The 14453-nt window shown below is 38.4% G+C and overlaps 1 protein-coding gene across 2 annotated transcripts in view; it reads left to right on the forward strand.

Annotated features, from left to right (window-relative positions):
- LOC111192387 (zinc transporter ZIP11) overlaps positions 1-12806 on the forward strand; it is a 160357-nt gene extending 147551 nt beyond the window's left edge. For both annotated transcript variants that reach the window (XM_022669325.2, XM_049464816.1), the window contains 4 exons: positions 6818-6887; positions 9533-9631; positions 11126-11284; positions 12071-12806. In XM_022669325.2, the coding sequence (XP_022525046.1) occupies positions 6818-6887; positions 9533-9631; positions 11126-11284; positions 12071-12149 (407 nt within the window). In that variant the 3' untranslated portion in view covers positions 12150-12806. The remainder of the gene's footprint in view (positions 1-6817; positions 6888-9532; positions 9632-11125; positions 11285-12070) is intronic.
- The last annotated feature ends 1647 nt before the right edge of the window (positions 12807-14453 follow it).

Consider the following 14453-nt stretch of genomic DNA (forward strand, 5'->3'; position numbering starts at 1 on the left):
GCAATTGCAGCTGCAAGTCTTTTGGGGAATGTTACTACCAGCTGGGCAGTGTGCTCTTGGGAAGGCCATTTAAAATTTTGGAGTACGATTGAGGCCTGAGAGTGCCAGATGGATGATGCGTTCCATTTCAAACATTCAACATTCCTCGATTCCAAAGTGTTGCATGTGTAAATGAAATAAATCATAGAAAGCTAATATCACCCACAGTGGATAGTGCAGTTGGTGGTATTAAGTGACTAGCGGCTTCTGGCTAGAATTGTTCATGCTGACTCCAGCCATGGGAAATGCTTCTAGTTGCTAGTAGCTCACTTACTGTTACAAGTAAAAGAGGCAATTTAAAGTTCTTGTAGAGCGCTTCTCACTGGAGTATGTACATATAGTACTTTTATGAACATCTCTGTCTCTCCTCCAATGAACCTTCAGCTTCTCCTGCATGTCAGTCTTGTTTTAAACCCTGCACGTGAGCAGTTTGGGTGATTAGCAAATTGCACATTGATTTAAGACTCATTGTGAGGGCACGCTGTCGCACATTGCCTCTGTTCAAGCCACCCATTGTAGTACTCGTCTTGCTTCAGAGCTTCTTGGGTAATTGACTGCGTCTGGATGGTTGTCAGTCTGCAGGTCTGCTCATGCCTTTCTCTGTAAATCTATTTGTTAATTAGCTTGATTGATTGTTCTTCATTGATTGAGTGTATGTGAAGGATTTAGTGGAGGGATTCTACAAAGCAGGTGCAGGTGGGTATGAGCATAATAGCACACACACACACACACACACACTTACATAAATAAACACACTGATCAATAAATATATTTTCCTCACGGCTCGTCCAAACTCATTACAGTATCTGCAGAAGAAAGCTTTTTCTCTGGAGGACCCGAGGAGGTCAGCTCAATTTGATGTCTGAAGCTCTTTTTGTCAGAATTTCTCCTAAGGTGTCTGTCCAGAGCATGAGGAGGAGGACGTCTGAAATGAACTCAGACTGAAAGTGGAATCCTCCCTGAGAGCTTGTGAAAGAATCACTGAGAAAAGTCCAGACATGTTCCTATCAAGAACTGCATGTACCCCAATCAGTCATTACAAAAAAAAAAAGAAAAAATCTCCCTCATGCCCTCAAAAGAGCTCTGATCCGTCAGTGCATGGACTACCCAGGACCTCTGAAGGTGATGTTCTGTGTCATCGGGCTCCTTAGCAGACATTAGCAGCAGATCTTTTAAGTCCTGGACTTAGTTGTGAGGAAAAAATCCCATGACCATGTTGTCGCCGGTTCACCTGTTGTCCTTCTTTATAGAACTTTTGCTAGGTACAATATTAAGGGTGTAATAAAGCATTGTGATAAGACGTAGGGCAGATGTGGTGCATGTTCTAGCTCTGCAGGTTTGGGTTTAGCTTTCGTGGCCTAAAAAGAAACAACACATCGTCCACTCAGGTCTCAAACACCAGCTACCCAGTCTTCACTAGCCAAAAGGTACAACAGATTTCTAATAATGTAGTGGTGTGAAAATTAAGATATTTAAATTTGAAACACAGCCGAATCAACGTAGAAAGTCACCAAAAATTAAATATTTCAGTAAAGATACACAACAAAACTGTAGTTAAACCAATGCCTCACATTACTGTCCACCACTGTTTACCTTAGCCGACATCTTATCCGAGGTGTCAGGTAATGAAGTATAAATACTTATCTTACCTTACTAAAGTAGAAATGTTGGTTGTCTATACTTTACTGAAGTAATTATTGGAGTAACTACAGTATCCTGTGGTGCGGTTTAAGCTTTTGTTTTTAATGGAGTAATTTTTTTTCCCCTTACATTACTTTTACTTTTATACTTTAAGTCACATGTGTCAAACACAAGGCCCGAGAGCTTGTAAGATCTTAGTGTCTATAATAAATAGGTCAGAAGCGTTCTTTGACCAAAAACTACATTTCCCACAATGCTTGTCGATTGTATTACCCACGAAGTTACGGCTTACTGCCACTACACAGCAGTGTTGTCACTGATGTGGAAACCCTGCCGGAGGGAAGGCGTAACTTCGTGGGTGGAATTGAGACATACAAATGTTTATCCCATAATGTCCAGATTTTTGTAATTAAGCATCTAGTTTGATGCAAGGCGGTTGCTGTCAGTTTTTTTTTTTTTTTTGCAAAATGCTAAATCTGTCACATGTTCTTAGCAGCTCACAATTTTTGATTTTATATTTATTAAGCCTCTTTTCAGTATCAAACTTTTTTATCAAAGTTAATATAACTTGTATTTGATGTCATTTCTATTCACTTGAATAGTTTGGTTCTTGATTGATGGAGTTTTTTGATTTCATAACAAGACAAATTAAAAGGATTTATGTTAATAGAGCAACAAGCAAACATTTTTTCCATGCAACTGTAATGTTTGATTAAAAAAATAATATATTGAGAGTTATTTAACATTAAGGAGTAATTACATTCATTTTATATTACATTTGGTTACATTTTATTACATTTATAAGTTACATCTGGCCCTCAGAGGACAGCCAATATGCCAATGTGGCCCTCGGCCAAAATGAGTTTGACACCCCTGCTTTAAGTAGTTTTAAATCCAGTACTTTTACACTTTTACTTAAAGAGTAAAAAGCTTGAGTTGATACTTTACAAAATACTCAATACAGAAATATTTTAAACCCTAGTATTTATACTTCTACTTATAGACTAATGAATATGAAATATTTTCACACCTTTGCATCTCAGGCAATGATACTCTCACTCTAGATCACTTAAAAAACAAATAATTAATTGTGACATTAAACAGCACATTTGTCATTTGTTTAAGCTCAAGGCGGTATTGTATTTAATGTAACAAGTAGTACTTTTACTAATATTTATACAGGGAGCATTTTTTATATTTTTATACAAGAGAAAGAAAAAGAAAAGAAGAGAAAATCAAATTGTGAATCCAGAATCATTAATCGAAACGAATCATCAGCAGAGTGCACTGTAATGCATGCTGGGAACTCCACAGCAGGATTGGAACATTATGAGGCGTCCATATTCAAACCTGACCAAGAACCTGATTAAGAACCTAATCAAGAACCTGGATACATTGGTAAATACTGCACAGTTCCAGTCCATTGCAGTCCAGGTTATTGTTTTCAACACTACTGCAAATGAAGGCAACCGTAGCTGGCTGGCGGATGGCGTAGATGGCAGGCGACCAACAACGCGCCCCACCTCAAAGTCTGTCAACTGGGCAAACTGTCTTTAAGTGCGTCATAAAGGTACACTACCAAAAAGATGCAAAAAGAGAGCCTATATATTTTTATAGGGCAGCAGTGGAAGCACGTTTGTGCCCACTTTTGTGGCATTTATTGTAATTATTATAATAAGTTCTGGAATAATGAAGTGTGGGTTATTTCTTATTTTTAGTGAGTTCCTATCAATCTTTTGACACGTGCCACTTAAATCAGATCTTCAGTGTTCTTCAATTCATCTGGCAGTGGTTTCCAGTCGATCTTTATTATTGTGGGTGACACTTATTAGAAAATAAAGGGTTTCAGATTGTAGACTGTAGTGGAAAGGGCTGCTTTGTTCTATTGGAGATATGATGTGATGATTGAACTGTGACATTTCTCCATTAGATAGTTTGAAACGCCATCAAACGGAAGAGTATTTCTGATGGACTGAGAGAAGTGCAGTAATTTCCTCTTCTGTATTTTGTCTCAGAGACGAGAGAAGAGGTCTCTTCCCCTCCTAATTAAAACACTGCACCTCTTCACCTGAGAACAAAAGTGCCTTTATCACAGCAATGTTAGAAATGGTCTGAAACAGTACGAGACAGTCAATAAATTGAGTTGTATTTGTCAGCCAGTGAAACACTGCTTATCTCACACAGCCCACCCTGAGGACACTTCCCACTCCTTTACATTTTCCACTTCAATGAAAGTAATTAATGTCATTCTTCCAGGAGATTATCTTATCTTCTGTGAGAAGACAGCCACGTTCTTCCCACTATCACCACATCTCTCTTATAGGAGCTGTTTCTACTTCAACCCTGCTCTCTAGATGTTTAATCTGTGATCTTAATTGAGGTCTGCAATCTCCAGAGATCCTCACACTTATGGAAAGGTTCTTTATTAGAGATTCGGGTCCTCTCTCATAGCGCTTTATCACCAAAAGAACTCTGAATCTTGAACCAGTTCCTTTCAGACTTATAAGAAACGTGGTGCTTTTCAGCAAGCCTGTCCTTATTTCCAACAGATTTAGTGAAATCGTCAAAATAGCACATTATACGTCACCAACAGAGTGTGTTAAACAGCGGTGGTGCTTCTGTACAAACAGACACGCCCACAGATGTTGTCACGGTTCACCCACAAGAACCTAGTATTCCTCGGTTCCCAATGTGAACAAATGTTCCTCATTTTGGAACCTATTTTTCTTGATGGAAAAGCAGCAAATGGTTCAAAATTAGGTTTGAAAAGAGAAAGAGAACGAAAAAGAAGAAAATCAAACTGTGAATCCAGAATAATGAATCGGATCGAATTGTCAGCAGAACGCACTGTGATGCATGCTGGGAACTCCACAGCAGGATTGGAACATTATGAGGCGTCCATATTCAAACCTGACCAAGACCCTGATTAAGAACCTGATCAACATTGGTTGGATACATTGGTAAACACAAATACATTGGCTGACGGATGGCATAGATGGCAGGCGACCAATGATGCGCACCATCTCAAAGTCTGTTAACTGGGCAAACTTTCTTTAAGTGCATTATAAAGGCATGTTTAGTAGTCACTGGTCTCTCACCAAGAGGTACACTACCAAAAGGTTGCAAAAAGAGAGCCTACATATTTTTATAGGGCAGCAGTGGAAGCACTTTTGTGCCCACTTTTGTGGCATTAATTATAGTTATTATAATAAGTTGTGCAATTATGTAGTGTAGGAACCTATTTTTCTTGATGGAAAAGCAGCAAATGGTTCAAAATTAGGTTCGCTAACTGTGTCCGTTCTTCTCTTGAGTGTTTCCTCTCTATTGTTGATGATTTTTCTTTAGTTTTGAGTCTTGGTTCCTCTTATAAGTGTTTTTCCACCAATATGGAACCAGCACCATTTTGGTTTGCGAACCAATTTGGAACCGTTTGCCGCATTGCCACCAACAAAAGTAGCTTCCTGAACGAGGAATGTTTGTTTGCAGCGGGAAACGAAGAATACTAGGTTCTTTAGCGCGAACTGTGTCAACACCTGTGGGAGTGTCTGTTGCGCTGCTGTGCAACAGGGTTCCACTAAAAGTAGTTCTTATAAGCCTGAATGGAACTGGTTCAAGAACCAGAGTTCTTTTAGTGGAAAAGCGCTATCAGTGTTTTTTTTTTTGTTTGTTTTTTTTTGGTATGATCTTGTTAAGTTCTTCTCAGAGGTTTATTCTCTACTTAAGACTCCTTTTGTTTCTCAAATTTAAATACTAAAACTGTCATAGGTTGAAAGTCCTAGGTCTGCAGATATTTTTTTTTAAACAGGGAATCCTGTTTAGCCTCCTGTTGAGCCGAGACTTTCTTTTCATTACGTTTAATTGATTTGAAATTAATTCATGCAGCTTTCATTTCCTCCAGCTCTGAGTTTCTTCCCTTTTCAGCTGTGCTTCGTTAATCCGGATAATGAGTTTTAATTAAAGAGAAAAAACCCGCTAACAGAAACAAACATGCGTACGGGTTTATGAGCGGATGCGGGACGGTGGAGGTATTATAATTCAGTTTACTGAGGCTGCAGTCTCAGAGCCAGACAGTCGGACAGCAGAGCTCCCCCTGTGTGAGGGTGGGTTTAAAAGGTGCGGTGAAACAGTGGAACTGTCAACATTCTGGAGATAAAAGAGAAAACATTCTGTGGAATCAAATTTGACACACATTTACAATGGAAGTCGGAGCGAGAGGAGGGACCAGGTGAACTGTGGTTGACTTTCCAAAGTTGAAACAGGGTTTATTGAGGGTTTGATTTAGCAATTAATGCTTAATTCTCACTTTTTTTCACTGAAGCATCTTTCTTAGTACTGGCTCTGGCATTGGTCCAATCCCTGATGATGCCACAGCCATCCGTCAGTGACCAGGAGTCCCAAAGAGCGTAACTGTGTTCTCTCTATTCTCTAATTCTCTGAGTGGGCAGGATGTTTCTCCTTCTACCCCATTTCTCAACATATTCACTGTAAAGGATGTGCAGTTAGTGTTCTCCTCCAAGCGTGTTGAGCCTGTGGTGTTGTTAATTAACAGTGTGGAGGTGTGTTGAGGCTTCACGTGTCTCTGAAAAAGGTCATGCTAGTTCCCAGCACTTGTACTATCATGTGATGGGGTCATATATAGGGGGAGGACTGGAAATTCTCTCTGTTGCTAAGCAACAAAACAGTCGCTGACATTTTTTTTTCATTCTTCTGCGGAAATTAGGTAGGAAATGAAAATTCTATAAATTATTCAAAGATAAAGAGAAAACAGGTTTCAATCTATGACTCTTATAATCTATGACCTGGTAGACCACCAACACCACCCCCTCACTCTAAACTTTGGGTCTACAGGGGTGTAGAGATGATCGAGAAGCTCTTACTGAGAAAAACAAACAGACATATTAAAAAAAAAAAAAAAAAACACGCTTCTGCTGCTCTCAGAATGATAGACTGATAGAGTGACCCCCGAGAGTCCAGACCTTAGCATCACTGAAAGTTCGATTTTGAGAAGTAGCTTCTAAAACTGAAGTTTGAAACTGTGGACAAATTATTACTATTATTCATATAGCTATTAAAAAAAATAAATAAAATAAAATAACCCCCTTTATCTAAATTTATACCCCTGTATGTTCTCTTTCAGAGGGTCTGGCAGTGGGGGTGGGATTCGGAGCTGCAGGGAAGACGTCCTCAGCCACGTTTGAGAGCGCCAGGTAAGTCCTCAACAGTCGTGTTCCCATTTACACCTGTCTGCCTCACACACACACAACTCTGAACACTAATGCAGCCCTAACCCTAACTGAAAAAAATCTACCAAATTCCACCATTCCCACTTTAAAGAGTTTGAGCCATGTTTTATCAATCTATAGACAAGCCATCAACCGTGCAGATTGATTTAGGGCGTTTCAGTGTGTCTTTGTTATCATAACCACAGGAAAAGTACACCTTGCGCTGTTCAAAACATGCAAAAGGCATGTACTAATTGTCTTAATTAATCTTTTTTTTTTTCTTTCTTAAAAAGAGTATCACTTTTTATTCCCTTTAAGAGCCAGGTGCTCTCTGACTGATTTGGCAGATTGGTATTTTAACAGTGCAGTGCTTCTGAGCTTCTCAGCAGAGGAAACTGAGCTGCTTGATTACACAGGAACAGCAATGTTATTTTATTTTGTATTCTGTTTATTGTTGATCTACGTCTGTGTGTAACCGGCAGCGGGTTACACAGTGCACGTCTGACTCTTGATGTCTGTCTAGGTCGTATACCAGTGTTTTCTGTTGCCAAGATAGCAATACTCTTTTACTTGAACACACCACACTTTCAGACCACCAGGCCCATAAGCATAGATATATTCCCTAGCACCGTTGCTATTTAAAAGACATTAAAATAGACTGTTTGCAGGGTGTAATGTAGGGCTCATAGTTTCTTCTGCCTTTGTGCTAGAATATATGATTTTTACAAATTACAAATGGTCATTATCATATCATATATTTAAAGTAAATGCAGTCTGAAGTAGCTACTGCTGTGGACTCTATTTATAAAGTTTTTAGCTATGCTAGCGCAACAATCCAAAAGGCGTTTTAAAGTTATTTAGAGCAGAAGTGACTAGCTCTTAAACACTTTTAAGTGGAGATCCATAAAACTTATATCCACCACCCCTCTAAATAAGAGGAGCTGCATTGAGCAAGATTGATTTAGTACTAAAATAAAGACTGTTTAGCTCAAAACTATATTAATTCTTTAAAAACAGCTACAAAAGTAAACCTACCGAGGCAAAGATCCCTTAATAAAAAAAAATTGCAGTTTTAAGCAGTTTTAAATTTTACACCACACCCCCACTCTGAATTTTAAGTCTTAAAAAAATTATTATTCTTCTTTTAAGTATTCATGTGTGCCTGAGAAAGATGGTCTTATCATCAGGATTTAATTCAAAGGAACATAATAAATCAGTGCAGCATCATCTGACCCTGGCTGTGTTCCCATCTGCTGTGTGATGTTGCCCTCTGGTGGTAAACTGTGTACAGTGTGTGTAGAAAGTGAGTAGAAGCACTAGGCAGGTGTTTCTAATAAAGTGTCCAGCACAAGGTAGGTGTTTCTAATAAAGTGGAAGGTGAGTAAAAGCACAAGGTAGGTGTTTCTAATAAAGTGGCCAGCATAAGGTTGGTGTTTCTAATAAAGTGGCCAATACAAAGTAGGTGTTTCTAATAAAGTGGCCAATACAAGGTAGGTGTTTCTAATAAAGTGGAAGGTGAGTTGAAGCACTAGGTAGGTGTAACCCAGGTTCTAAACCAGAGTAACATAATTCAGAACTGTTATTTAAATTTATATATATATATATATATATATATATATATATATATATATATATATATATATATATATAACTAATTAAACTAAGAAATAGTTTAATTAGTTACATAGTTAGTAATTCTTAGATATTAGTTAGATATAGCGACAATATCAGTGTTATATGGTCAGTTTATATATTTAATACTGTTTCTGTGAATTAAGAATGAGTTTTGCGGAATATATAATTTTCGTAAAGTTTGTAAGAGTTCTGACAGGAGTTAGGGGAGTTAACCCTATTCTAACCTATAGGGTTTTTAATGTTCTGTGGACATCCTTTAGACTGAAACTAATCCTTGACTTGAGCTTTGATTGAACTGGTGGGAGGAATACTTACCTTTACAAACTCCATTGACTGAAAATAGATCACCTGTTTATTGGTTTAATTATACTTCTAAACTACATTGAAGTTTTTAAATATTTTTGGAAGAGTAATTGAAGTTGATTTTTACATTTACAGCATTTAGCTGATGCTCTTATCCAGAGCGACTTGTGGTGGTGTTATTCACTGCACGTCACCAACTACTCTGATTTATGTTTTATTTTTTTAATCAGAGTTAGAACTAGTAACATTCTAGTTTATGGTTGTATGTTTTTTTTGTTTGTTTACTTACCTGTTTTGTATAAAAAAAATGAACTTTTCAAATGTCCAACAGTGCCAAGTTGTTTCCTTGAGATACTGGTTGTCCGAGTTCCATAGCGACCCTGGTATTCTTCCAATTGGCCCATGCGTATACCTAATTTATAGTATGAACACCCTGTCCGCATATCTAAAAACTAAATATTTACTTACCTGTTACTCTATTTTTACTATAGTCTTTGAGTATATATTATAGATGTAGACCTATTTATTTCTTATGTATGTTACAAAGGTGTGTAAAATCAATAAGTAGGTGTTTTTTAATAAAGTGGCTATTCAAGGAAGGTGTTTTTAATAAAGTGGCAGGAGAGCCTTGCATGATATGATCTGACTGAGCTGTTAAACACATCTCACATCAGTGTGTTTGTGTGTTTCAGGAATTTGGCTATAGGCATTGGCATCCAGAACTTCCCAGAAGGCCTTGCGGTGAGTTTGCCGTTGCGAGGCTCTGGAGTGTCCACATGGCGATCCTTCTGGTGAGTGTACACCGGATAGGAGCACACACACACACACACACTTACACAAACCCTGCCTATAATTCGCACACTTTATTTTGCTATATATTATATAGCAAAATAAAGTGTGCGAATTATAGGCAGGGTTTGTGTAAGTGTGTGTGTATATATATATAAGCGTGGAAACTGCCTCAATTATATACAATGTGAGGAGTTATCTTGTGAGTTAAGGTGGGTACCGTATGAATGGGATATTCCATTTTTAAAGTTGTGTGGACTACTCAATCCACAGTGTAACAGTGTGTAGTGGGAATATTTCATAAAAGGCTAATTTTACCACCCACAGTGGACAGCAGTGTTGCCAACTTAGCGACTCAGACCCTTTAGCGACTTTTTTTGGAAAAAAGCGACTAGCGACAAATCTAGCGAGTTTTTGTAAAGTTATTGGAGACTTTTGGCGACTCTGAGATAAACATACGCGCTCTTCAGTCACTGTCCTCAGCGAGCAGTGGGTGCTGCCGTGAGCCCCGCCCACAACACTCACAGTGCAGTCTCTCACAGTCAGACCACACCCACACCGCTCCACGAACACCCTGTAAATCAACTGCGCATGCCCAAACGGCTGCTGACTGATCCCGCCCCCAATTTACAGAGCAAAAATATAAATATAACTGTGTCTTTAGTGTGACGCGAAAAGAAATCACTGAATTTAACTCACACAGTCTCTGTCACTCACCTCATTCACAACATAGCCTGTCACTCACCTCATCCACAGTGTCTGCCTCTTTGTGAAACATCTAGATAGCTACCTCATCATTGAACAATTTGTATATAATAGGTTTAAAAATAAAGAAAACTTAAAAAAAAAAATAATAATAAAACGAAAAAAAAAAAACCTGAAAAAAAAAAAAACGTAGAATAACAGTTCCGGCTAACTGCTGCTCTTATAATAACATTTAACAAAAGGGCAAAAAACTGATTCAAGTTATTTTGAGACGTGACTGCCTATTTAAAAAGCAACAGAAGTTGTTAATTTGTTAAGAGCTAATTTGTAACATTTCTACCATATATAGGATGTTTTTACTCACTTTTTTCTCTCCCACAAGGTTAATCCTTTACAGCTTCCAAAACAGATATTATGCAAATTAGGCGATGACGTCATTTAGCGACTTCTAGGACAGCCAATAGCTACTTTCCTTACTGAGGAGTTGCCAACACTAGTGGACAGTACAGTGGGTGGTAATGATTATGACTGGAAACATCTGGCTAGAATTGGCTGTATTCAACTCTGGCACTAATCATGTCCACATTTAATGAAGGAGACCCAACACACACGTCCCACTGGCCAGTGCAGCATTATTTAGCCTCCATTGGCCACGCAAGACTATAAACAGGTCCTGTCCCATGACATATGGCATATCAGCATATGCTAACTAAACAGATACTTATGTAACGTCATTTTAACAGTGTGTGTGTGTTCTGCCTTGTAATTTAACAAAGCCTTGTTTCTCACAGGTATGGGCAGCTCAGCGGGATGGTGGAGCCGCTGGCGGGGTTGCTAGGCGCCGTTGCCGTGGTGCTGGCCGAGCCGTTGCTACCCTATGCTTTGGCCTTTGCAGCAGGGGCCATGGTATATGTAGTGGTTGACGACATCATACCTGAAGCCCAAGTCAGGTGAGCAAGTCCTTCTGAAATTACTACTGTAGATGCATTGGTGTCAAAAATACTCACCACCCCCTGCTGTTAGGTTGCAGAAAGCTGTGTAACCCCACCCATCCCTATAGGTTTCAATGGCAAAACAGACAACTTTCAATCACGTTTTTTTCTAAAATACTGTAATTCTACCTCCATTATTTAAATGCAACAGCTAGTGTAACCTCTGCTAATATTGTCAAATTTTTATATCCCCACAAAATTTGTTTTTTAAAACGTTATTCAGCTCTATTCAAAACAGGTGTGGTTATAGTAAAAGGGCTGGTTATGGGCGGGAACAATAACAGATGTCAGCTCCGCTTTGCAGCCTGTGACCTCGAGGCTGCCCTCAGGGGCGGGGTTATTTAAATGAGTAGGCTGTTTCTCCACAGTCTTTCTCCCTACTCTGGTCTCTACTGCGCAGACTCAGGTATCAGGATCTCAAACATGGAGAAATATTTTGGCTTCATTTTCATTGAATGAATGGGAACGGCGACACGGCGTCCATCTTTTTTACAGTCTCTGGTATAAACCAATAGGAAGTCGGAATGGTATATGTTTATACTTTACATCCAATCACAATCAGACTCACTCTATCTGGATGGAGAGTTTTAATCTGAAGTACTTGTACTTCATTACTTGACACTTGATACTTTTTGTATACTACCCCAACAGCAGTAGTATTGCAGTACTGAGCCTTCTATTGGTCAGAGCTTTTTACGTTTACTTTAGCATAGATATTGATTTAACATGTGTTTTCTTCTCTAGTGGAAACGGGAAGCTGGCATCCTGGACCTCCATCATGGGTTTCATTGTGATGATGTCACTGGACGTTGGCCTGGGGTGAAGCTGTCCGTCCGCTGGAGCTCTGAATGACCTCTGTGAATGTCCTGTGCACTGGCAGCTCTGTAAACGGGACCAAAATAACTGTACTTTCAGAAATCAGGGTGATGAAGTGGAGAAGACTGTTTTTTTTACTGATATTTTTATTTAGAAATTATTAATAGTTTTTTTTTTCAAGCAAGAAAATGAGTGATTAGTTATTAAAGAATGACCAAATACTTGAAGTTAACACTTTATAATGAGGATAATCAGTGTGTGAGTGAGTGTGTGTGTGTGTTATTGACAGTTCAGAGTTTACATAATATCCCTCAGATTTGTTATAAAGACAGTAACTCCCATTCTATTTGAACTGGATAAAGTACCATGTACTTCAATGCCCCGTCCCACATTTTTGTGTATTTTTAAAACCTTTTTTTCCTTCTTAAGGCCCTTTCACACCGATTATATATTTTTCATGCGTAAAAAAAATTGATAAAAACCTTCTGATTGATTGGGACACATTTTTTTTTTTAAATGGAGCTAATAAAGGTCCATTCTTTCGGTTTCTTTGTTCATTGGACTTTCTGCTCTCTTTCATTTCCTCCACTTAACCCTTGTGTGGTGTTCGGGTCTGTGGGACCCGTTTTCATTTTTCATCAAATGATACAAAAAAAATATTTTTTCTAACTCAAACTCATTGGCATTGGCTCATTTTTTGTGAAAAACATATATCAAAACACATTTTCGATAAACACACACTGTACTGTTAAACCTTCTAAACCTTCTTCTACCTTTTTGTGATGTTTTAATGTTGGGATCTCTCTTTGAGGTACTATTGTCACATACAGGTTTCCGCCCGGATTTCTCCTTTAATCTAAATTAAACTAGTTTTACTGAAACTAAGCAGAGCAACAAATAATAGATAATTGATGGTATGATAAGTAGGTGTAGGTGTAGATGTAGGTGCCCTCACACAACACATTACATTTCCTTTTTACACAATTATGTTAGGAAGTGCCTGTGTACTGTATGTAGCCTGATGCTACATTACACACTATATTCTGTATCAATTAGAGGGCTGTTACTGCTTTCATCCGTCACAAGCACAAACTGAGTCTGAGTCTATCTGCATTTTGTATGCTGTAAATGATTCTCACCATCAACCACTACTCACTGTTTACTGACTGACTGACTTAATTTATCCACTTAAGAATCAAAATTTCTATTCTATTAATTTACAAAAAGAGGTCATCTAAAATATTTTATTTACAGCTCAAAGACATTTTAGATAATATATATTTTTCTTTTCATTTTTTAAGTTTTTAACTGTTTTCTGGCACTTGGTCGGTCTGCAATTTTTTTCGTCAAACCATGGTTAGGTAGATTCACACAGATATTTCAATACTGTTGTTATTTACATCTCAAATGAAGACATATTTGAGTAGTGTAGGATCTCCACATCTGACGTGTGACTGTCTCTTTACAAAAACACTTTGTAACATTTAAACGAATATTAAAAGGTAACTAGTTCACACTACCAAAGTAACAGGGCTAGGGTTTATGAGGGTAAACTGCAGGTTGGTCAATAGGTTGAGTGTGTGTGTGTGTGTGTGTGTGTGTGTGTGTGTGTGTTGCTTGAATAAAATTACTGTATGAATGTATTATTGTGTTTAAACTGCAGGTTAACTCTGCAGTTTAATCTAAGAAAATAAACCAAATCTTCCTAAACAGTGGATTTGCAGTCTTTTTCTAGGTTTAACATAATCTGTGTGCAATTCTAGTGCCTATTATTATATTTACATTATCACCCTATTGTACAATGTGCACTACCATCTGGATTTAACTAAACAGTTAGGTGAGAGGCTCCCATTGGCTAATTACTCTGCTAATTATTCTAATTCCAGTGTCAATTCCTATATAGCAGTCCATTATTTTAAAAAGGTTTCATTGCATTATTATGCTATTATTTTATTTGTTATTCTCTTTTTTGGACACTAGAGGACAACAGTGAGCTACATTTCTTGATTCTACAGGTCTGACAGTAATCAGGCCTGGTTGTGGTTGAGAGGCAGTAGGAGCAAAAACTGTCCCTGTCCTGTTGCTACTGTTCCGCGACACTCCCCTACTGTCTCGCGACACCCACCTACTGTCTCGCGACACCCACCTACTGTCTCGCGACACACACCTACTGTCTCGCGACAACCACCTACTGGCCTGCAGAGCTTTTTCAGTGGCCTGTGGAACTAACCTACTGGCATGCAGAGCTCTTTAGTTGGCCTGCGGAGCTTTTTAAGTGTATCACGGTAACAAATGTCAGGTGAGCAAACAT

The sequence above is a fragment of the Astyanax mexicanus genome, chromosome 15 (assembly GCF_023375975.1).
Source record: "Astyanax mexicanus isolate ESR-SI-001 chromosome 15, AstMex3_surface, whole genome shotgun sequence".
In the NCBI taxonomy this organism is placed as follows: domain Eukaryota; kingdom Metazoa; phylum Chordata; class Actinopteri; order Characiformes; family Acestrorhamphidae; genus Astyanax; species Astyanax mexicanus.